This window comes from Oncorhynchus tshawytscha, linkage group LG10 (assembly GCF_018296145.1).
Source record: "Oncorhynchus tshawytscha isolate Ot180627B linkage group LG10, Otsh_v2.0, whole genome shotgun sequence".
Taxonomy (NCBI): domain Eukaryota; kingdom Metazoa; phylum Chordata; class Actinopteri; order Salmoniformes; family Salmonidae; genus Oncorhynchus; species Oncorhynchus tshawytscha.
In genome coordinates, this window is record NC_056438.1 from 51,001,621 (window position 1) to 51,025,134 (window position 23,514).

The 23,514-nt window shown below is 43.6% G+C and overlaps 1 protein-coding gene across 3 annotated transcripts in view; it reads left to right on the forward strand.

Annotated features, from left to right (window-relative positions):
• Nucleotides 1-23,514, forward strand: part of LOC112260409 (ephrin type-B receptor 1) — a 314,795-nt gene that overhangs the window by 228,113 nt on the left and 63,168 nt on the right. For 2 of the 3 annotated variants that reach the window (XM_042328699.1, XM_042328700.1), the window contains exon 5: nt 9,388-9,723. The exons of the other annotated variant lie outside the window; for it this stretch is intronic. In XM_042328699.1, the coding sequence (XP_042184633.1) occupies nt 9,388-9,723 (336 nt within the window). The remainder of the gene's footprint in view (nt 1-9,387; nt 9,724-23,514) is intronic. 3 annotated transcript variants of the gene reach the window in all.

Genomic DNA, 23,514 nt, shown 5'->3' on the forward strand with positions numbered 1-23,514 from the left:
GTGGAACTGTTGTTGATTAATTAGTTGGGGAGAAATGAGATACAGGGTGTTTCTCAATATGCATTCTAGCATACTCTGAGCATACAAATTGGAGCACGAAACGATCCGAGTATGAGTCCAAATTAACTTATGCGAAATGGAGCACAGAGGACAGTTCTCAGATGAGTACTTTGTGTGTACACATTTCAAAGCATGCATCCACGCAAGCTTCAACTAAAATATTCCCAGGATTGTTGATGTAATATGACGCAACCATGGAAAAATTGTTTCTTGAAAATAATGGCTGCTGGTATTGAGCAGAAGCAAGAGAAAATTAACTCTGACTTCGGAATGATAAGGTTCCCACTCACATCTCGTTTAAAAATGTTTGATTTTGTTATTAACCCATCCACCCGTCCTCCTCTTCGGAGGACACATATATTTTTTTGTTCTTTTACAGCTTTTCTGCTACATATTATACATTATACATACACATTATACATACATATGTTTCTTACATATTTTGCATACATGGTACTTGTATATAAAGCAGTCACATAACAATAATACATTACCAAACATCAGCTCTTTAAAAGAAATAGTAGTTACTGTCTTGTCTCATCGCTACAACTCCCGTACGGGCTCGGGAGAGACGAATGTCGAGTTCCATGCGTCCTCCGAAACACAACCCAACCAAGCCGCACTGCTACTTAACACAGCGCACATCCAACCCGGAAGCCAGCCGCACCAATGTCAGCGTGCAAACACAACCCTGTGGCGCCCGGCCTGCCACAGGAGTCGCTAGTGCGCGATGAGACAAGGATATCCCTACCGGCCAAACCCTCCCTAACCCGGACGATGCTGGGCCAATTGTGAGTCGCCCCATGGACCTCCGGGTCGCGGCCGGGTGCGACAGAGCCTGGGCTCAAACCCACAGCTAGCACTGCGATGCAGTGCCTTAGACCACTGCGCCACACGGGAGGCCAAACATAAACGCTTTAATCCCAAACCTCAGCCCATCCCACCTATCACCATAGACCACCCTCGTTTGGTTTCCATGTGCCATATACTTTTCAATTGTGCTGTGATGTTTTAGATACTTTCTTTATCTTTCTAATCGTATATTATCCACAGATTGTGAGCTAAAGATGAAAACTTTTCCTACGAGTATTATTATATTATTTTTTGACTGACTATGGCTTTCCAAATCACTCAACAGCTCATATGTTGCCTGACTACAAGATTTTATCTTGCTACGTTAGTAAATACATACTGTGTTTACCTGCCTAGAATATCCACAGTAGTGTATATACAACTGCCTAGAATATCCAATGTAGTGTGCTTAAACCTGCCTAGAATATCCACTGTAGTGTGCATATACCTGCCTAGAATATCCACTGTAGTGTGTATACACCTGCCTAGAATATCCACAGTAGTGTGCATAGACCTGCCTGGAATATCCACAGTAGTGTGCAGAGACCTGCCTAGAATATCCACTGTAGTGTGTATACAGCTGTCTAGAATATCCACTGTATTGTGCATAGACCTGCCTATAATATCCACTGTAGTGTGCATAGACCTGCCTGGAATATCCACAGTAGTGTGCATAGACCTGCCTAGAATATCCACTGTAGTGTGTATACACCTGTCTAGAATATCCACTGTAGTGTGCATAGACCTGCCTAAAATATCCACAGTAGTGTGCATAGACCTGCCTGGAATATCCACAGTAGTGTGCATAGACCTGCCTAGAATATCCACAGTAGTGCGCATAGACCTGCCTAGAATATCCACTGTAGTGCGCATAGACCTGCCTAGAATATCCACTGTAGTGTGCATAGACCTGCCTAGAATATCCACTGTAGTGTGTATACACCTGCCTCGAATATCCACTGTAGTGTGCATAGACCTGCCTAGAATATCCACAGTAGTGTGCATAGACCTGCCTCGAATATCCACTGTAGTGTGCATAGACCTGCCTAGAATATGCACTGTAGTGTGCATAGACCTGCCTGGAATATCCACAGTAGTGTACATAGACCTGCCTAGAATATCCACAGTAGTGTGCATAGACCTGCCTGAATATCCACTGTAGTGTGCATAGACCTGCCTAGAATATGCACTGTAGTGTACATAGACCTGCCTAGAATATCCACTGTAGTGTGCATAGACCTGCCTGGAATATTCACTGTAGTGTACATAGACCTGCCTAGAATATCCACAGTAGTGTGCATAGACCTGCCTCGAATATCCACTGTAGTGTGCATAGACCACAGGCTAACTGACAAAGATTTTGGTAGCTAACATTGGCCATCTACCTTTCATAACAACATTCATTTGAGGTTGTTTTTCACATCTAAAACTATCTGGCTAGCCAGATTAATGCGATTCACATATAGCTAGCTAGTCACAAGGTTGCGTTTGCTTTATGTAATATTTATTTTTTTGGTCTCTATTGGTCAAAGGTAATGCAGTAGCACAGGAGTGTGCACATGTACATTTGTATGTGTTCTCCAACCTCTGGTTCTCAAAACAACGTACTCAAGAGAACGTCATCAAAGAAGGAACTTGGAACAGGAGTGTGTGGAGCACCGTAGTATGCATATTGAGAAACACCTATAGAGATGGAGGGGAGAGGCGGAGAAGTGGGCTGTGGCTTCACTGTGTGAAGAGGGACGGAAATGGAGAAATGAAGTAGCAATGAGCCCTCTCTCACCATCCCCTCACCCCCCGTGGGACTCACCAAGCCGGGGCTCCACTTCTAACAACCTCCATCTCCCCTTTCCACTTCCACTAGGGAGGCCGTCAAACCCTCTGTCTCCCAGCACGAGGCCCATTCCCCTCGGCTATGCTACCCACTGTTGGAGGCCTTTGGAAAGGGGTCGCTCTGCACAGCGCTCCCCTCTCTCCACCACCCTCAGGCTTTCCCCAGCCTTCCCCCAGTTCCTGGACCCACAGGCCTCTCTCTGTGTGGGGGAGAGAGGCAGACTGACAGGCCTAGCCGTTAATTGGTGGGAGTCGGTGGGAGTGGGCCAGTGGAACTCTTGCTGATAAGTGAGATACAGGGATGGAGGGGAGTAAGGGAGAACTGTGCTGTGGCTCCACTGTGTGAAGAGGAAGGGACATTGAGAAATTAAGTAGCATGGTTGAGTTCATGGAAAGAGAACCTCAACTCATAACTGTGGCCAAGCTTCCAGATGCTTCCTTGACCTCTGCCGCACACTGTCTGGACCTCAGGCCACAAATCCATAAACCTCCTAACATTCTGCACTCTAAGGACAGGCTGAGAGAGATGTTTTCTCAGGCAATTCTTCTCTCCTTTTCAACCTTTCTCCTGTTCTCCTGTCCTCATTTTCACCACATCTCCTCCTAATTTCTCTCCCTCATGCCTTTTCTCCTGTTTCGACTTGTCATGTTATTTTTTTGGGGCCATCTTCTCTCCTATCTTGCTCCTTCTCCTCCCATTTCTCCTTGCCCTTTTACCTCCTTTCTCTCCTTTCCTCCAATTGTCATTCTCTCCCTCTCTCATCTTCTCCATGTCTCCTTTCCTTTTTCTCACCGTCCCTCCTCTTCCTCCTCCTCTCCTCCTCTCCTTCTGCAGTGGTAGAGAAAGCAAGCTGCTGGTTCTGCCAGTAATGCACTAGTCAACAGAGCTAAGCCAGTGTAATTGCCTGGCCTGGGCTAATCCCTCTGCCTGCACTGCTGTCTGCCGTGAGAGAGTTGGTGCTGTGCTTTAGACCTCAGCACACACAAGCATTCAGTCTTCTCTAGCGATTTCTTTCACATCCCGTGCTCCTTGTTCGGCACTGATATTGGAGCTTTTGTAGATCAAGCAGACCAGCTCCCCTGGGTGTTAGACTTTTCCGGTTCTATCTGGTGCAGTGGGAGTCCGTAACATTGAAACTACTTCGCTGGGCACACCGCCATACCAGGAATGTGGTCGTAGTCGCTAATAGCTCCAACTGTTCAAAAGCTAGAGCCAAATCTGTCGGGGGTCTTTTTCTCTCCTCAAAGGTACGCTAGAAACCGCTGCTACCGCTCCGTTTGTCGCAGGCGCTAATAGCGGATGTCGACGGTTACTCACGTAGCCCACGTTTCTATGAACTAAGCGATGCATTCAGCCGACTGAGGGAAACAGGTTGCGCAACACATTCGTTCATGTTATTGCTGCATGTTATTGCTGCTGAGCATTGATGTGACGTGATTGACATGATGGGTTTCTCAAGTGCAGATGTTTCTGACATGACCAAATTGATGGTGTGTAGCACCTGTGAGCGACATGTGCTGTAGAAGAATTCAATTGGAGAATGAAGGTGTATGTGCGTGTGAGCCATTCCGTTTAGTTCTCCCTCTGAAACAAAGCAGCCAGCTTTCTTTTTCTCCTCCCCCAATTCCTTAGTCAGTCTGTGCTCCATATCTCCACACAGGGAGTTGTAGTGAGTCCCTGAGGAGCTGTTTCCCATTGAAAAGACAAACAGCGTGAAGGAGACCCAGCAAAGCACTGAGATTGGCTTAGAGTGCCAGGCTAGGTAAACAATGTGGTGGGCTGTTTATATTTGGGGCGCTGAAGTGCTCTTGACATTAGCAGGCAGCCCAGGGGGCAAACAAGGGTCGTGGCCTTTCTGATCCTCCAACAATATGTGGACTGTAGACATTACTCTCTATCCACCTGTTACATTCTCTATGCCTCATCAGTTAGTTGCCAATGGTGAGGATGAGTTTGACAGTAACACTATTGGGCATGCACGTGTACATACATACACACACACACTCATGCATGCATGCATAGACACACACACAAACACACCCTAACCCGACCCACCCAACCCCACACAAACTGTCACAAACACTCCAATCATTCTAACACGTCACTAGGAGTAAACAAAACGCTTGATGATTGCGCAGTCGTCCTAATTGTGGCGTGTAAGATGTAAGCAACAATCAAGGCTGACTAGTGCGGCTAAATGAATGCCAGGGTAGGAGCTCGGTAAGTAATGAACTCGACAAATTAAATCCCATGGCAAATTAAAACAGCCAAGGGCAGCCATAATAGCCTGCAAATCACCGGTTAAGTGGCAGTCACATCAGATTTCTCCATCCGTCACTGCATAGGGGAATCTATACAGCTACCAACAGGAGCCCAGAGACGAGATGCACCGAGCCAAACTCACACCTCTCCTCTCACAGCCATTTTGTTTTGTTGTATACATACATGAAAACAGACCACACACAAGCATGTGAATAATGTACATGCAAACAGACAGTGTGATTACATGTCATATGTATTTGTTTTATGAGAAGCCATGTATTATGTAGTCTGACTGTCATATAACACACAGACAGGGTCATTTATATCAGTTCTCACAGCAGTAGGTGTGTCATGTTGATTATATGGACTATATGTATACACATGTATAGTGTATGCCCTCTGTGTGTGTGTGTGATGCCCATGGGGCATATTGTAAGTGCAGCTGTTCTCTCCGTCTCTGCCCTATTTCTGCAAACACACACTCTCTCCTCTCGTTCACATCTCTCTCATTCTCTTAGGCTCCTGCCTCGTTCCTTATCTCGCTGAATTCAATTTGATTCGTGGGGCTTTATTGGCATGGGAAACATATGGTAACATTGCCAGAGCAAGTGAGGTAGATAATATGCAAACGTGAAACAAACAATAACAAATAATCTCTCTCTAGCTCTCGTACGCACACCTGATAGCGCCAATGGTGCTTGTTGGTCAGTTTTTTGCATGGGAAACATCCTAATTATGGCTGACTTGCCCAGTTAAATAGAGGTTCTTTCAAAAATACAAAATACATTCTAAAAATATATATGTTAAATGTAAGTGGCTTTGGGTAAAACTGTGGGCTATCGAGAGGTGATGGGTTCCATCCTCTTTCCGTCCTCTTTGTGGTAGGCCATAATAACCACACTGTGGAGGTCACGTCCTCCCTGTCACTGACCCCTTAGTCGTCACCGTGGCGCAAAGCCGAGGTCGCCGCGGAAACACTGCCATTCCGTCACCTCTGTGTGTTCCGCTGCTTTGTCCAAGCGCCCCAGTGCTATCCCACGTGGCTTTGCAGGAACAATGATTTATTGTGGCTGTGTTGACAGAAGCAACTGCCTGCCCTCACCCCTCGGCGATGGGAAACTAAGGGTTGTGTCCTAATACACTAATACAGCTTCCTTCTCTTGTTTCCTTTATTTTCAACTGCCTGCCCTCACCCTCCATGATGGGAAACTAAGGGCTGTGTCCTAATACGCTAATACAGCTTCCTTCTCTTGTTTCCTTTATTTTCAACTGCCTTCCCTCAACCTCTCTGTAATGGGAAACTCATACTACGCTTATACGGCTTCCTTGAATTGTATCCTTTATTTTTTAACCCAGATCTATTCGGGCAATACATTTTCTCACAACTTTTTGTGTAGACCATGTGCTTGAATAAGTCACATTGAATAACTTTAACCCCTTGACGCGGATGATCACATATTTGCGATCATTGTCGAGTGGTCCCTGCAGCGTACGATCTCAAGTATGTGATTGGAACAGTAGCAACAGAATGTATGATGCATAAATGTGTCTAAACAGCATTGTTGTCTGAAAAGCGTCTAAACAATGTTTTGTACTGATGGGAAATAAAGGTCTTCACAACTTATGTTCCTCAATTTCACCTTTTATTGTAAAAGATAAATGCGAACTGTATCATTCGGAACTTAACACGGAACACATCCACAGATAAACTCATTCCATAAACCAGTCTAAATAACCGTTTTTGCGCTGACAAAACAATTCATAAGTTAGCAACTTAACAGCTAGACTAGTTTACAATGTACCACATCTCTGGTGAGCACAAGAGACCAATGTAATGTTGTTTAGAAAATAAATGCATGTCAGCTAAGCTAACAGCTGCTAAATTCTTTATGATGGCAGCCATGTTTCTTTATGTTTGACTTGGCGAAAACTCCCTAATCCCAGAATGTCATTCACTATAAGACGTAAATAAACAAAGTCAAAGTCAAAGATGGCTGTGCCCATTGCCTGAAAAATTTGGACTTAGTTTAGCCACTTTTCAGCATATTACAAATCTTTGATGTACTTGTTACAGTGTATACAAGAACCGGAGCACATGACTTGACAAGTCATTTACCAAGCAAATAAAATCACTTCACAGATCATCACACCAAATACAAGCCTATTGCCTAGCCTAACCGTAGCGAGAAAGCTAAACAGGGAGGAAACCATTTTAGGGGGTTTTGTGGGGGGATTCCTTTTATTTGTGGGGGTTTTCAAGTCCATGGGGGTAGAAATGGGGGAAGGTATCATGGGGGGATATGATGCAGGAAATATTATTATAATGGGGGATTTTTCAATAAATGGGGGGCAAACACAGGAGAAGTTTATACACTAAGTAAAAATAAAACCCCTAAAAGGGGTTACAATGTGATGCCGAGTTCAAAACAACAGGGTACTGGGAAATCTCAGACTTCAATGTGTTCAAGACAACTGGGAACTCTGAAAAAACAAGCTCTGACTGGGAAAAATCATTTTGAACGGTCATCCATTTCTAGAGCTCCAACTTTCCGAGCTGATCATCACTGATGTCATGATTTGACTTAGTATTTTTCAGAGTTCACAGTTGTCTAGAAAGCACCATAAGTCAGTCGAGTGAACTATCGCTTGTTATAACATCTTTGGTCTGACAGATGCTTCCATGACAACCAGAATGCACTGTATGTTGTCAACAAACATGGAGCCACAAATAATATGCAAATAGCTTAGCATTAGCTCATCATAATCAGTACAACCATCCAAAAAGTATTTTACACACATCGTATGTGACCATTACAATCTCTGCAAGAATCAGAATGCATGAATTGTCACCAGCACTTGAAAACGTGAATAAAACAGTAAATACATAATGATCCATACATACGGTGTGCTACAGTAGAAACGTCAACACAATATATAGAAACTAAGACACTTTGATAGGAAGGCACACATGTCCAAAGTCCAATTTGTAAGGAAAACAACAATGAAGGCAATGCAGGCACCAGTCAGAAAATGTGCCGGGGGAAAAAGTTTGTGCACAACCTGTTCTGTTCCTGTTCATACTTGATCTGGGGAAACACCGGTGAAGTGCTTGGGCTCTAGTTGAAGAGAGACGTTTGTCCGGCTCAGTAAAGACTCAAAAATAATTTGTCCACAACAGTGAAATGGTCTACTTCTTATATGAATTGTTAAGGAGGTGGAACACACCTCAATTCCAACAGTTGTTAGAAAATAGTTTTAAATTGACACGTTAAACATAGCCTATAGATAATTAGCAGGCAGCGTGCCTTGGTTTGAAGTCAGTCCGGGTTAACTGTCCTGTTGCTGAAGTTGCTTAACGATCACATTTTGGAACAGCGAGTGCATGAAAAAACCCACGCTGGGACGACCGATAGAGATATTTGGAACTCACCCGTGAAAAGATTAATACCGTATGTGAAAAGACTAGATAGTCCTGGATTCACCTTGATTTATAAAAGTCCTCAACCCCTAGTCTAACTGCGAGCTTGCGGATTAGTACAGGATAGCTGGTAGCTACAGTCCTGCACGCCTCCCTCTCCTTTGGCGATAGCGCATTCGCTGTGGTGATGGACTATAATTAGCATATAGAGTAGCTGCTCTCTCATCACTGACATGTCCAGAAACAATCTTTAAGTGGTGAAAACTCTTCCATCAACAGAGCCGGACTCATAAAAACATTCCACTAATCCCAGTTTATCTAAGTCTTTCCTGTCCTCTAGATGGATATGGAGTATGACCCATTTCCCTCTCCTTGGCAAAAAATACACAATAATGTTGAAAAACAAGTGTGCCTAATTCCCACTATAGTGCTGACCTGTACTGTGCTGGCTCTGATGTTTTCCATTCGTATTGCCCTTTCCAGCATGGTTCCAGAAATGATGGTGGATGCGTAACCAGGCCAACCAAGTGCAGCTCAGCTTGGGTCAGTTCTGTGTGGCTTAGCAGTGTGAAAAGGTTATTACCTTGCCTATCCTATGAGGGGTCCAGGATTTGTGTTAGCTTACTATGGTTTACATTAAAGCTACGTTCTTAGCTAGGTCTCTCTGGAAAATGTGATTCTTTGAGATCTCAATGGGATCTCCTGGTTAAATAATCAAATCAAATCAAATGGTATTGGTCATACACATGGTTAGCAGATGTTAATGCGAGTGTAGGGAAATGCGTGTGCTTCTAGTTCCGACAGTGCACTAATGTCTAACAAGTATTCTGACAAATTCACAAATAAAGGTTGAATAGAATGCAATCCTTCTCATTGTGTTTGGCCTGTTGGCAAGAGATTCACTGAGATGTCAATGGGAAAACCTGGTTAAATAAAGGTTCCTCTCTGTGTCTGTTTGTAGGCGTTCCCTCGGGCCCGCGGAACGTGATATCCGTTGTGAACGAGACCTCAGTGATCCTGGAGTGGCACTCGCCTAGGGAGACAGGCGGTCGTGAGGACGTGGTCTACAACATTGTTTGTAAGAAGTGCCGGGCGGACCGCCGTACCTGTTCACACTGTGACGACAACGTGGAGTTTGTTCCGCGGCAGCTGGGCCTGACGGAAACCAGAGTGTTCATCAGTAACCTGTGGGCCCACACGCTCTACAGCTTCGAGATACAGGCCGTCAACGGGGTGACCAATAAGAGCCCCTACCCTGCCCAGCACGTGTCTATAGACATCACCACCAACCAGGCTGGTAAGAGAATAGTGTGTGTGTGTGTTTGGGGGGATTGAGGGGTTCTCTGTGTGTGATGTGTAGTCTCACTGAGAGGGGATGGTCGGCATCATCATCATTATCGTCATCTGTGTTCATGTACATTGTTGCCGTAGTTTGCTGTAGCTGCGTCTCCTTTCTAGTGTACAGTACAAAGAAACAATTTTGTATAGCGTTTCATTGATTGTTGATATCATAATTCATCCCACATTGCTCAAACACAACATAATCTCTGCATTTCTGACTCCTGGCCTGTTGCTTCTTCTTTCACAATGTGAGCAGGAGAGAGGTCATTGTGCTAAACCGTGAATTAGTGAGGGGGTGGCAGCTGTACGAGAACTCACAAAGTGAAATATTGAAACGGTCTCTCTTCTATTGTATTATCGCCCTCTTTTCTCATATGAAAGCAGAGGCCTGCTATATAATTGAGTGTGTTGAGGGATGGGGGGGATTTCCCCATTGAACATAGTGAAGTTCAAAACCCCAACCCAAGATATGGCGTGTTAGAATCTGTGGTGAGACCAGCACATCCCTCCCTTTGCCCTATTTCTGCACCCTTTGTAGATCCCCAGTTTTATTTACACATCCCTCCCTTTGCCCTATTTCTGCACCCTTTGTAGTTCCCCAGTTTTATTTACACATCAAACCCTTTGAAACTTAAAAAAAAAAAAGAAAATGCTGGTTTGCATTTTGCTCCAAGACAACTTTACAGAAATGTTTGCTTCTTAAGCTTCAGTCAAAAGCCTAAAGTAAATGAATCTATCCACGACAAACAGCAAATACGATTTTTACATACCGTCCTTTCTACTTGATATTCTGAAGGTTGAGACAGCATATCTTTGCTGGTTATCTCTCCGGTTTTCTTTTCGAATAACTCGACTTGACTCGGCCTCTCCCTTCACGACAGACTGAGAACAGTCTATAAAGCCACAGGCTAAAACATGCTGTATTGAACATGTCCCTGAAAGGGACCAAATACAATCCTGGGCGAAATAGCTGGAGGTTGTTTTTATAGGGCTGAACAGGGCCAGTATTCACAAAGCATCACAGAGAGTAGAAGTGTGATCACGAATCAAGTCCCTCCTCTTATTCGTTATGATTTAAAAGACGAAACTGATCTTATTCTCTGTGATTCTTTGTGAATTACAGGCCAGTTTCTCTGCTGTTTGCCGTCTTGGCAGCAGTGCCGTAGCTGTTACAGAACAGGCAGTGAGACAAGAAGGGTTTGGGTGTTTAGTACTACATAATGACCAAGCAGACAACTCTTCTGTCCAAGACATTAGCCCAGGATTAGGGCAGCGTGAACCAAGCCAGAGAGTTGGACGGCCGCCTCCTCATCTTTCTCCTTACCCTCTTTCTCTCCTTTTCTCATGTTTGGAAGGCTCTTGCTCTCAAAGGCTCTTGAGTCTCTCGCTCTCTCCAACTCCCTTGCAATTTGTCTATTTTTCTCTCTCTCCTATTCGTCATTTCTCCTCCCTCCTTCCCTTCTATTTCTCTGGCCTTGTGATGGAATGTGAATTCAGCCACTGGAAATGACAGCTTTGGGATATTTTGTCTGGCTGGTCCTTTTCCTACAGTGTTCTTCATGCTCCCGTGGAGTTCCACGGTGTTCATTGTGACACTTATCAAGGGACCTAGAGCACAAAGTATTGACCAAGTGGAAAATTTAAATGAGACTCGTTTCATTTTTCCTGTGGTTGCTGTTATAAGAGAGACCTCGAGAGTGTCTGCCAAATATGTGGAGTGTATTTGTGTATTGAGTGCTGTTGTGTATTTGGTTTTTGAGTTGTCATTTCGTGTGTGTGTACCCTATTACAGATTTGATTGTTTACAGCATCTTTTCTGGGATTTTCTGTGTTAAAAACATTGGATATTTCTGGTACTTGTTACTCCACCATAACAACATGGTTGAAAGCAGAGCTATGGCGCTATGGAAATGTAAAAGTTGTGAAGCTTCCAGTTTGTGGATTTTGCTGAGCATGGGTGAATTTGCTTTTTTTTTTAGATACTGTACATTCGGAAAGTATTCAGACCCCTTGCCTTTTTGCACATATTGTTACGGTACAGCCTTATTCTAAAATGGATTAATAACCCTCTTTGGGCTAGGTGTCCCGCTAGTGGGATAGAAGCCGACAACATCCGGTGAAATTGGAGGGCGCACAATTCAAATAAATACTCATAATATTAAACATTCATGAACATACAAGTGTCTTATATCATTTAAAAGTTTAAATTCTTGTTAATCCAACTGCGTTGTCAGATTTCAAAAAGGCCTTATGGCGAAAGCATACCATGCGATTATCTGAGGACAGCACCCCACATCAACATATTTTTCAACCAGCCCAGGCTTCTCAAAATCACAAATAGAGATTAAATAAATCACTTAGCTTTGAATATCTTCCTCTGTTTGCAATCCAAAGGGTCCCAGCTACAACATGAATGGTTGATTTGTTCAATAAAATCCTTCTTTATATCCCAAAAAGTCAGTTTAGTTGGCGCCATGGATTTCAGTAATCCACTCGTTCAACATGCAGACAAAGGAGTCCAAAAAGCTACTAGTAAACTTCGTCCAAACAAGTCAAACGACGTTTCTATGTAATCCTCCGGTAGTCGTAAATGTAAATAAACAATAATATTTCACATGGAAAGTACTATGTTCAATAGGAAAGGAAAATTCATATGCGCACGCCTCCTCCCTCGCATGCCGAAAGACTGATTTGGTCCAGGTGCTCTCCCAACAAAAACTCCAAATACTTGTTTGTTTTTCAAAAGAGAAGCCTGAAACCTTGAATAAAGACTGTTGACATAGGAATTGCAATTTGGGTGACGGACATATGGGTTTCCAATTGGTTTCCATAATAAGAGCCTGGGAGCTGAAAAAACAACATTCTTGTCTGGATTTTCTTCCGATTTTCGCCATCCATATCAATTCTGCTATAGTCTCAGACATTATTTTAACAGTTTTAGAAACTTCAGAGTGTTTTCTATCCAAATGCTATTATATGCATATCCTGGCTTCTGGGCCTGAGTAAAAGGCATGTTACTATGGGCATGTCAGTCAGGCGGAAATTCAGGATAGGGCCTCCTAGCCCTAAGAAAAATCGTAATCAATCTACACACAATATTCCATAATGACAAAATGAAAACAGCTTTTTAGACATTTTTGCAAATAAAAAACTGAAATACCTATTTACATAAGTATTCATACCCTTTGCTAGGAGACTCGAGCTCAGGTTCATCCTGTGGTATTTTTATTTTATTTTTTATCTTTATATAACTAGGCAAGTCAGTTAAGAACAAATTCGTATTTTCACCTAGGAACAGTGGGTTAAATGCCTTGTTCAGGGGCAGAACGACAGATTTGTACCTTGTCAGCTCGGGGATTCAATCTTGCAAACTTTCGGTTACTAGTCCAATGCTCTAACCACTAGGCTACGCTGCCACCCCTTTGATCATCCTTGAGATGTTTCTACAACTTGATTGGAGTCCACCTCTGGTAAATTCAATTGATTGGACATGATTTGGAAAGGCACACACCTGTCTATATCAGGTCCCATTATATGAGGTCCCATGGTTAACAGTACATGTCAGAGCAAAAACCAAGCCATGAGGTTGAAGGAATTATCCGTAGAGCTCCGAGACTGGATTGTGTCGAGGCACAGATCTGGGTAAGGGTACAAAACATGCCTGCAGCATTGAAGGTCCCCAAGAACACAGTGGCCTCCATCATTCTTAAATGGAAGAAGTTTGGAACCACCAAGATTCCAGCCAAACCGCCCGGCCAAACTGAACAATCGGGGGAACAGTGCTTTGGTCAGAGAGGTGACCAAGAACCCGGTGGTCACTCTGACAGAGGTCCAGAGTTCATTTGTGGAGGTGGGGAAACCTTCCAGAAAGACATGCATCTCTACAGCACTCCACAAATCAGACCTTTATGGTAGAGTGGCCAGATGGAAGCCACTTATCAGTAAAAGGCACACGACAGCAAAAAGGCACCTAAAGGTCTCTGACCATGAAAATAATGGTCATCATCTCTGGTCTGATGAAACCAAGATTGAACTCTTTGGCCTGAATGCCAAGCGTCACGTCTGGAGGAAACCTGGCACCATCCCTACGGTGAAGCATGGTGGTGGCAGCATCATGCTGTGGGGATTTTTGTTCAGCGGCAGGGACTGGGAGACTATTCAAGATCGGGGGAAAGAGGATCTGCAGAGAAGAATGGGAGAAACTCTCCAAATACAGGTGTGCCAAGCTTGTAGCATCATACCCAAATAGACTCAAGTCTGTAATCGCTGTCAAAGGTGCTTCAACAAAGTACTGAGTAAATGGTCTGAATACTTATGGAAATGTGATATTTCATTTTTTTTTAATACATTTTCAAAAATGTCTGAGAACCTGTTTTTACCTTTGTCAGTATAGGGCATTGTGTGTAGATTGATGAGGGGAGAATTTAAAAATAAAAATAAATGTTAGAATAAGACTGTAACGTAACAAAATGTGGAAAAAGTCAAGGGTTCTGAATACTTTCCGAATGCACTGTATATGTATATATTTTTTTACCTACTAAACATTCTCAAACTATACAACCTCCCCATTCCCCGTTTCTGGAATCAAAACTCCAGTGTTTAATCGCAACAACCTCCAAGAAAATAACATCAGAGAGTGAAGAAGGGAACACTCTCTCCCTCTGGCTCATGGTCCTTTAAGTCGTGGTGGCTGACAGTGAAGAAAAGGGAAATTACGAGGTAAATAGCTCTGATTATTAGGGTAGACTAATGGCTTCTGACTGTCCCATGTTTGAATGGCTAAATATGCCCTACATGACAGATAGATGTTGGGAAGCATTGTGTGATCCCAGCTCTGGGTAAAAAGGTGACTGGCTGTAATAGGCTCTGCCCATGCCCAGCCCTAGGGGACTCTTTGTGGCTAGGTAATTGCGGCGCTGCTGCTTCTGACTTGAGGGGTTTCATAACAGGCAAGAAGCATATGGATGTGGATATGACCTTTCGGTGATGAGATGGATCGAAGGATCTGAGGATAATTTGGGGAGAAAACTTTGTTAAGGCAGTCTGAGAGTGGGAGTCTGGGGAAAGTCATTCTTAGCCACACTTACCATGTGAAAACTGGGCTGAATGCCAAAAACAGTTCAAAAGGACACAAAGGTGTTGGAAATCTGTTAATCCACTCAAAGTTCTCATTGGACTCTCAAAGTTCTCATTGGGCTCTCAAAACTGCAATATCCTTTGCTTTTCTGAAGCATGGCTCTCGGACAAGATACCCCCCATGACTATCCAACTTGAATGATTCTCCATTCACCGGGCGGACAGGACATTGGAGTCTGGAAATCGAGGGGGGAGGGGTTGACCTCTACACCAACTCCAGCGCTGTGGAAGTGTCAACCCACTGTTCTCACCGTCTTGGAATACCTGATGGTCAAATGCAGACCCTTCTACCTCCCGGTGGAGTTTTCAGCTGTTATCGTGTTATCGTGACTGTTATCGTGACTATACATTCCATGTCAGGGTAATAAAAATAACAATCTGGCACTTAACGAACTGTACAAGGCTATAAACAAGCAGGAAAAACTACATCCAGAGGCTGCTTTTCTGGTCGCCGGCGATTTTAATTCCGCGTCACTAGGACATGATGCCCAACTTCCATCAACACGTCTCCAACGCCACCTGGGACAACAAAGTCCTACACCATTGTTATTCTACCCATAAGCAAGCATACAAGGCCATCTCCCTCGTCCGCCATTCGGTAAATCGGATTACGACTCCGTATTATTTCTTTCTGTTTACAAGCAGAAACTCATTATCAAATATTATGCTACATGACTGCTTTTCCAGCACTGATTGGAATATGTTTTGAGACTCCGCCGATAATATTGACGATGTTGTCTCCAGGGTGAGGGTTCGCTGCTTCCCCAATCAAAATCCCTGGATTAACACCAAGGTTGGAGCTAAACTAAAGGACAGGGCTACCGCACACAGAGCTATCGTAGACAACCCTGAGGCTACGGCCGAGGACAGCAATAAGTCCTGCTATGACATCCGCAGAGTCATCAAATGAGCAATAGGACATTATAGGAATAAGGTGGAATCATACTACACAGACTCTGACGCCTGCCGTATGTGGCAGAGGTTACAGTCCATTACAAAGGAAGACCCAACCGTGATCTGCCTAACGATGCCTCTCCACCAGACAAACTTAAATGCATTTAATGCACGTTTAGACAACAACAAAATGGTGCCAGGTGTGAGGGCCGTCACTGACCTGGATTATTTGGTGATCTCACTCTCAGAGGCCGACATGAAAAAAGTATTTAATCAGGTCAACACCTGCAAGGCCGCGGGGCCCAACGGTATTCCAGGGCGCGTTCTCAGAGCATGCTGTCAGGCATATTCAATTTGCATACCGCCCCAACAGATCCATAGATGAAGCAATCTCAATTGCTCTGCACACTGCCCTCATCTACCTAGATAAGAGGAATACCTATGTGAGAATGCTGTTCATTGACTACAGCTTAGCGTTCAACACCATTGTCCACTCCAACCTCGTCACCAAGCTTCGGACTGGGTCTGTACACCTCCCTCTGCAACTGGATCCTGGACTTCCTGATGGGCCAACCCCAGGTGGTGAGGGTAGGTAACATCAACTTCTCCACACAGACCCTCAACACAGGGGCCCCACAGGGGTGTGTGCTTAGTACCCTCCTCTACTCCCTGTTCACCCATGACTGCATGGCCATGCACGACTCCAACACCATCATCAAGTTTACTGACGACACATCATGGTAGGCCTGATTACCGGCACTGATGAGTTAGCTTAAAGGGAGGAGGTCAGTAACCTGGCAGTGTGGTGCCAGAACAACAACCTCTCCCTCAACGTCAGTAAGACCACAGAGCTGATCGTGGACTACAGGAAACAGGGGGACACCATGTAACTTGAAGCTCTCAACCTGCGAGCACTCCCCCATCCACATCGACAGGGACTCTGTGGACCAGGTCGAGAGCTTCAAGTTCCTTGGTGTCCAAATCACTAAAGAACAAAAATGGTCCAAACAGCACATCTTCTCCCTCAGGAGGTTGAAAAAGTTTGTAGGCCCTCAAATCCTCAAAACGTTCTACAGCTGTGCCATTGAGAGCATTTTGACAGGCTGCATCACTGCCTGGTATGTCAATAGCACCATCTACTGTATATCAGGAGGTGTGGTAGGAAGGCCCAGAAAATCGTGAGAGACTCCAACCACCCAAGCCAAAGAATATTCTCTCTGCTTCCACATGGCAAACGATACCAGTGCATCAAGTCTGGCACCAACAGTCTCTTCAACAGCTTCTATACCCAAGCAACAAAATAGTACTATCTGAGTTAACCTTGTATCCTCATTGACCGTTTTATTTTTTATTTTTGTCTCTATGCACACTCACAGGGCCCTACATACTCATACACACACTATCTGCTCACTCACACATAATATGCACATACAGTACCAGTCAAATGTTTGGACACACCTACTCATTCAAGGGTTTTTCTTTATTTTTCACTATTTTCTACATTGTAGAATAACAGTAAAGACATCCTTTTTCGGCATTCTCTCAACCAGCTTCACCTTGCTTTTCCAACAGTCTTGAAGGAGTTCCCACATATGCTGAGCACTTGTTGCCTGCTTTTCCTTCACTCTGCGGTCCAACTCATCCCAAACCATCTCAATTGGCTTAAGGTCGGGTGATTGTGGTGGCCAGGTCATCTGATGCAGCACTCCATTACTCTCCTTCTTGGTCAAATAGCCCTTACACAGCCAGGAGGTGTGTTTTGGGTCATTGTCGGGTGGAAAAACAAATTATAGTCCCACTAAGCGCAAACCAGATAGGATGGCGTATCGCTGCAGAATGCTGTGGTAGCCATGCTTGTTAAGTGTGCCTTGAATTCTAAATAAATCACAGACAGTGTCACCAGCAAAACACCCCCACACCATCACACCTCCTCCTCCATGCTTCACGGTGGGAACCACACATGCAGAGATCATCTGTTCACCTTCTCTGCGTCTCACAAAGACACATCAGTTGAAACCAAACATCTCAAATTTGGACTCATCAGACCAAAGGACAGATTTCCACTGGTCTAATGTCCATTGATCGTTTTTCTTGGCCCAAGCAAGTCTCTTCTTATTATTGGTGTCCTTTAGTAGTGGTTTCTTTGCAGCAATTCGTCCATGAATGCCTGATTCACGCAGTCTCTGCTGAACAGTTGACGTTGAGATGTGTCTGTTACTTGAACTCTGTGAAGCATTTATTTGGGCTGCAATCTGAGGTGCAGTTAACTCTATTGAACTTATCCTCTGCAGCAGAGGTAACTCTGGGTCTTCCTTTCCTGTGACGGTCCTCATGAGAGCCAGTTTCATCATAGTGCTTGATGGTTTTAGCGACTGCACTTGAAGAAACGTTCAAAGTTCTTGAAATTTTCCAGATTGACTGACCTACATGTCTTAAAGTAATGATGGACTGTCATTTCTCTTTGCTTATTTGAGCTGTTCCTGACATAAATGGAATTGGTCTTTTACCAAATATGGCTATCTTCTGTTTTCCACCCCTACCTTGTCACAACACAACTGTTTGGCTCAAATGCATTTAGAAGGAAAGAAATTCCACAAATGAAATTTTAACAAGGCACACCTGTTAATTGAAATGCATTCCAGGTGACTACCTCATGAAGCTGTTTGGGAGAATGCCAAGAGTGCGCAAAGCTGTCATCAAAGGGTGGCTACTTTGGAGAATCTCAAATTCTTTAACACTTTTTGGTTACTGTTATTTCAAAGTGTTGATGTCTTCACTATTATTTGACAATGTAGAAAATAGTCAAAATAGAGAGAGAGGTGTGTCCCAACATTTGACTGCTACTGTACATATATACTGACTCTGCACACACGCACACCCACTCACATACAAGGTGCTGCTACTCTGTTTATTTTGTATCCCGTGGCCTAGTCACCTTACTCCTGTACATACTGTATCTACTGTACCTCTGTCACTCCAGTATCTCTGCACATTGTAAATATGCTATTTTAAACTGACCCTGTATATAGTATGCTTACTTACTGTGTTCTTCATATTTCTTCTTATTTCTCGTGTGTGTTTTTCTAGTGTTGCATTGTTATTGATTATGGAATTGTTGGGTTTTGAGTTGGCAAGAAACGCATTTCACTGTACTTGTGCATGTGACATTAAAACTTGAAACTTGTATTTTATACGGAAGATTGGAAGATTGACAGAGAAATTGAGGAGCGGTAGGGCGGAAGACGAGAGCGAGTGGGGCAACGTAAGTGTTAGAGAGTTGGAGAAGAGATGTGTCGAAGAGAGACAGAGAGAGAGAGTTAGACGAAAGAAGGATATAGGGGGAGCAATTGGTAGAGGAGAGGAGGACAGTCCGTGAGATGCAGAGATGATTCCTGTGTGAATCAGTGCAGAGGTCATTAAACTGTCCTAGGTCCCTGTGTGTGTCTGGGATGAAAGTCTGATCAATACTCTGATTCACAGCCTGCACTAAACTGGACACACACACACACTTCTCAGGTTATTTACTAGCCTCTCTCTACAGCCCTGGTTTGGTCATCTTGATCTCTGTATAGTCAAAAGCTGCCATCTCCCATGTGATGTCTTTTTTGGGAACATTCTGCTTTAATTCACTTAGGAGCACACCGTGTGCAGACCTGAGGGTTGTGTGGTAAATGTTAAACGTCCATTAAGGTAGGTTAATGCATACTAGGGTCATTACAGTCAAGAACCAGACCATGTTTAAAAACCTCCAGAAAATGTAGGAAATGAGGTAACACAATGTCCTCAACAGCATCTTTCTCTCCCGCCCACCCTCCATCCCTCCATCCAGGACACTTAACCCATGAACAGCTGAATGACACCTCTCAGAGAGGGACTTTTCTTCCCTCTTTCACTGCTTTTCACTGCCTCTCTTTTTCTCCTGACTTACACAACTCTGTGACCTGAGGCAAGTTCAACAAGGCTTTTGTTTGCGGCGAGCATGTTGCCAGAGTAAGAATTTCAGTTGAACGATTTGAATGAACATTCCAAAATGTTACGGTGCAACATCAAACATTTTGTTTTTGTAAGGGTTACTGTCTCTTTTTAGCGATAATATTCCAAATGAAAATGACTTCCTACTAAATATAGTAGAATGTCGACATGGCCAATTGATTATTTTAGCCGCAGTTTAAATCTGAAACAGACACTTATGTTCTCAGACTTTCAGCTAGTGTTAGTGAACGGTAGCGGCTAACACACAAATGATTAATGTGTTAGCTCATGTGAGCCAAAGTTCGCAAGCTATTTCCCTCGTTGAACGTACCTCTAGATTCTGTGCCAACTGCCAAACCAGTCACCAACCTGAGAATCCCTCTTGTCTTAACACTCCTCCTCCCATTCCATTCTACTCCTCTGCAACTGTTTTTAGAAATACTCCCAAAATCCAAACATCTCCATCTATTCCATCTTGCAGCCTTCTTTGGTCATGTGGAAACCGGCGAAACCCCAACTTCATGAAAACAGTCTGTGGCTCAGAGGGATTCTAGATACAAAGAGATGGAAGTAGTCGAAGCCAAATCCAAACAACCAAAACATACCAAAGGGATTTGAGCCTTTGACATTACTAAAACCAGAGGGATGTGAGGCATGTTTGGATCCCTACTCATTATGTTTTGTGTTTACGAGCTTTGAATGCCTTAATTATTTCCATGTGTTGTTGGTGTACATGGGTTGGTTTAGAGTAGGAACAGATGAAGACACAATCATAGGTTACTGTAAAAAATACAAATGAAAATGCATTATCCCTTGTATGTATTGAATAGATTCTTCATTCATTTCTTCATTCAATTATTAGTACGTCCATTGGTTATTCCATCCATCCGTCCATCCGTCCATCCGTCCATCTGTCCATCTGTCCGTGCGTCCGTCCATCCATCCATCCATCCATCCATCCATCCATCCATCCATCCATCCATCCATCCATCCATCCATCCAGCCTTTCTTTCTTTCTTTCTTTCTTTCTTTCTTTCTTTCTTTCTCTTTCTTTCTTTCTTTCTTTCTTTCATTCTTTCTTTCTTTCTTTCTTTCTTTCTTTCTTTCTTTCTCTTTCTTTCTTTCTTTCTTTCTTTCTTTCTTTCTTTCTCTTTCTTTCTTTCTTTCTTTCTTTCATTCCTTTCTTTCTTTCTTTCTTTCTTTCTTTCTCTTTCTTTCTTTCTTTCTTTCTTTCTTTCTTTATTTCTTTCTTTCTTTCTGTCTGTCTGTCTACTTTCTTAATTATTTTTTACATGGGTTGTTGCTTTTCTCACTGCCTCAATTCACAGAACTTGACTGACTATAAGAGGGCAGAGAGGAGCTGGTTGTCCAACCATTTCATCATCCTCTTGAGTGCTGGCTCAGGTTGTCATTCTGCTTCATTTAATGCCCGTTTATCATAAATGTTGTAGCTTGTCCCTTGAAATCAGAAACCGGCAGCTAGCTGCAGGCAATCGGAGGAGAATGGCTCTGAATGCTACTGAACTTCTCAAACCTTAAAATGTCTTCATCTAGTGTCTGAAGTACAACAGAGAAAGAGGAATCGCGTAAACCAAATGACTAGTTGCCTTCCTTCGTTACTTTCAGTCTTTGCCACTAAATCTCTCCTCTGGCCACAGTAAAATATGTGATTGTGAGAAGGTTCGAAGCAAACCCACCACACTTAAAGACAATCCCATGCTCTAGGTAACTCTAGAAATTCTAGGACTTGGCGCTTTCAAAAAGGCACCAAGAAGTCACATCTACAGTACATTTCAACAGTGATGTCACCAATGGCAGCACTGGAGTGATTTAAAAAAAATGGTTGATTGGTTCCCTGAAAGAAACTCATAGAAACAGAACACCGAAAGGGACAGGGCAGAATAGAACAGAACAGAACAGAAAAGATCAGAGCAGATCAGAACAGCACAGAGCAAAGCAGAACTGCCACATCCCTATGATCTGTGAGAGGAGTCCATTACCATGTAGTCACGACAGAGCAGCCCCTTTGAGCTATTGCTAATGGGGAGGCAGTGGTTAACCAGCATGCCTAGGAGGGTGAGAGAGGGAGAGCGAGAGACTGTGAGAGCCTGGAGCTGTGGTGCTGTCTAAGTCTTAACGGAAAAACCCGGAATTAGATTGTTCTATGTGATGAAATCGGCCTATCAGGACTTTTCCAACCAATCGTCAAACTGGGAATCAGTCAAGCACATCAGGAGTGTCCAGCTGGGAATTGAGGGATGAAAGCCCTGTGGAATTTGGATCGCGGAATGTGAAATGTATTAAGCTTATCCCGGGAAAATCACAATGAGGGAGTTGATGCAGAGGGAGAATGGGAAGAGGTCACCCAAAACTATTCAAGTTATGTTCTGAGGGTTTGGTGAAAATGAATGAGCTTTCGTTCCCTTTTGTAAAAGATGTGTAACGGCTCTGTGCTATAGTGTGTAGGTATAGAGTCATAAGATGTGTAATGGCTCTGTGCTATAGTGTGTAGGTATAGAGTCGTAAGATGTGTAATGGCTCTGTGCTATAGTGTGTAGGTATAGAGTCGTAAGATGTGTAATGGCTCTGTGCTATAGTGTGTAGGTATAGAGTCATAAGATGTGTAATGGCTCTGTGCTATAGTGTGTAGGTATAGAGTCATAAGATGTGTAATGGCTCTGTGCTATAGTGTGTAGGTATAGAGTCATAAGATGTGTAATGGCTCTGTGCTATAGTGTGTAGGTATAGAGTCATAAGATGTGTAATGGCTCTGTGCTATAGTGTGTAGGTATAGAGTTGTAAGATGTGTAATGGCTCTGTGCTATAGTGTGTAGGTATAGAGTGTGTAATGGCTCTGTGCTATAGTAAGATGTAAGATGTGTAATGGCTCTGTGCTATAGTGTGTAGGTATAGAGTCGTAAGATGTGTAATGGCTCTGTGCTATAGTGTGTAGGTATAGAGTCGTAAGATGTGTAATGGCTCTGTGCTATAGTGTGTAGGTATAGAGTCGTAAGATGTGTAATGGCTCTGTGCTATAGTGTGTAGGTATAGAGTCGTAAGATGTGTAATGGCTCTGTGCTATAGTGTGTAGGTATAGAGTCATAAGATGTGTAATGGCTCTGTGCTATAGTGTGTAGGTATAGAGTCATAAGATGTGTAATGGCTTTGTGCTATAGTGTGTAGGTATAGAGTCATAAGATGTGTAATGGCTCTGTGCTATAGTGTGTAGGTATAGAGTCGTAAGATGTGTAATGGCTCTGTGCTATAGTGTGTAGGTATAGAGTCATAAGATGTGTAATGGCTCTGTGCTATAGTGTGTAGGTATAGAGTCGTAAGATGTGTAATGGCTCTGTGCTATAGTGTGTAGGTATAGAGTCGTAAGATGTGTAATGTGATGGTCTTGTGTTAGAGTAGCAGTTTGCAGATAAAAAAACCTCTCTCTCTCTCTCTCTCTTGCTAGCAGCACTGAGAGGCTTGACATTGATTAATGCTAAGCCGAGTGCTGCATTAAAAGCTGGGGACAGCCAGTTGGGCCAGATAAAAGTGGAACAGAGGAGAGAGGGAAGGGGGAGTGATGGGGGGACGAGAGAAGTGCAGGGCACAGCCACCAATCACTGTCAGTGCTGGTGTCCCCTGGTAACGGTGGGGACGGCATGGCTTCAGCGGGCCTGACCCTTGACCTCCAGCCAGGTACAGACGCAGCAGTACTGATAGAAACACAGGCTCATTACATACAGGGCACTAA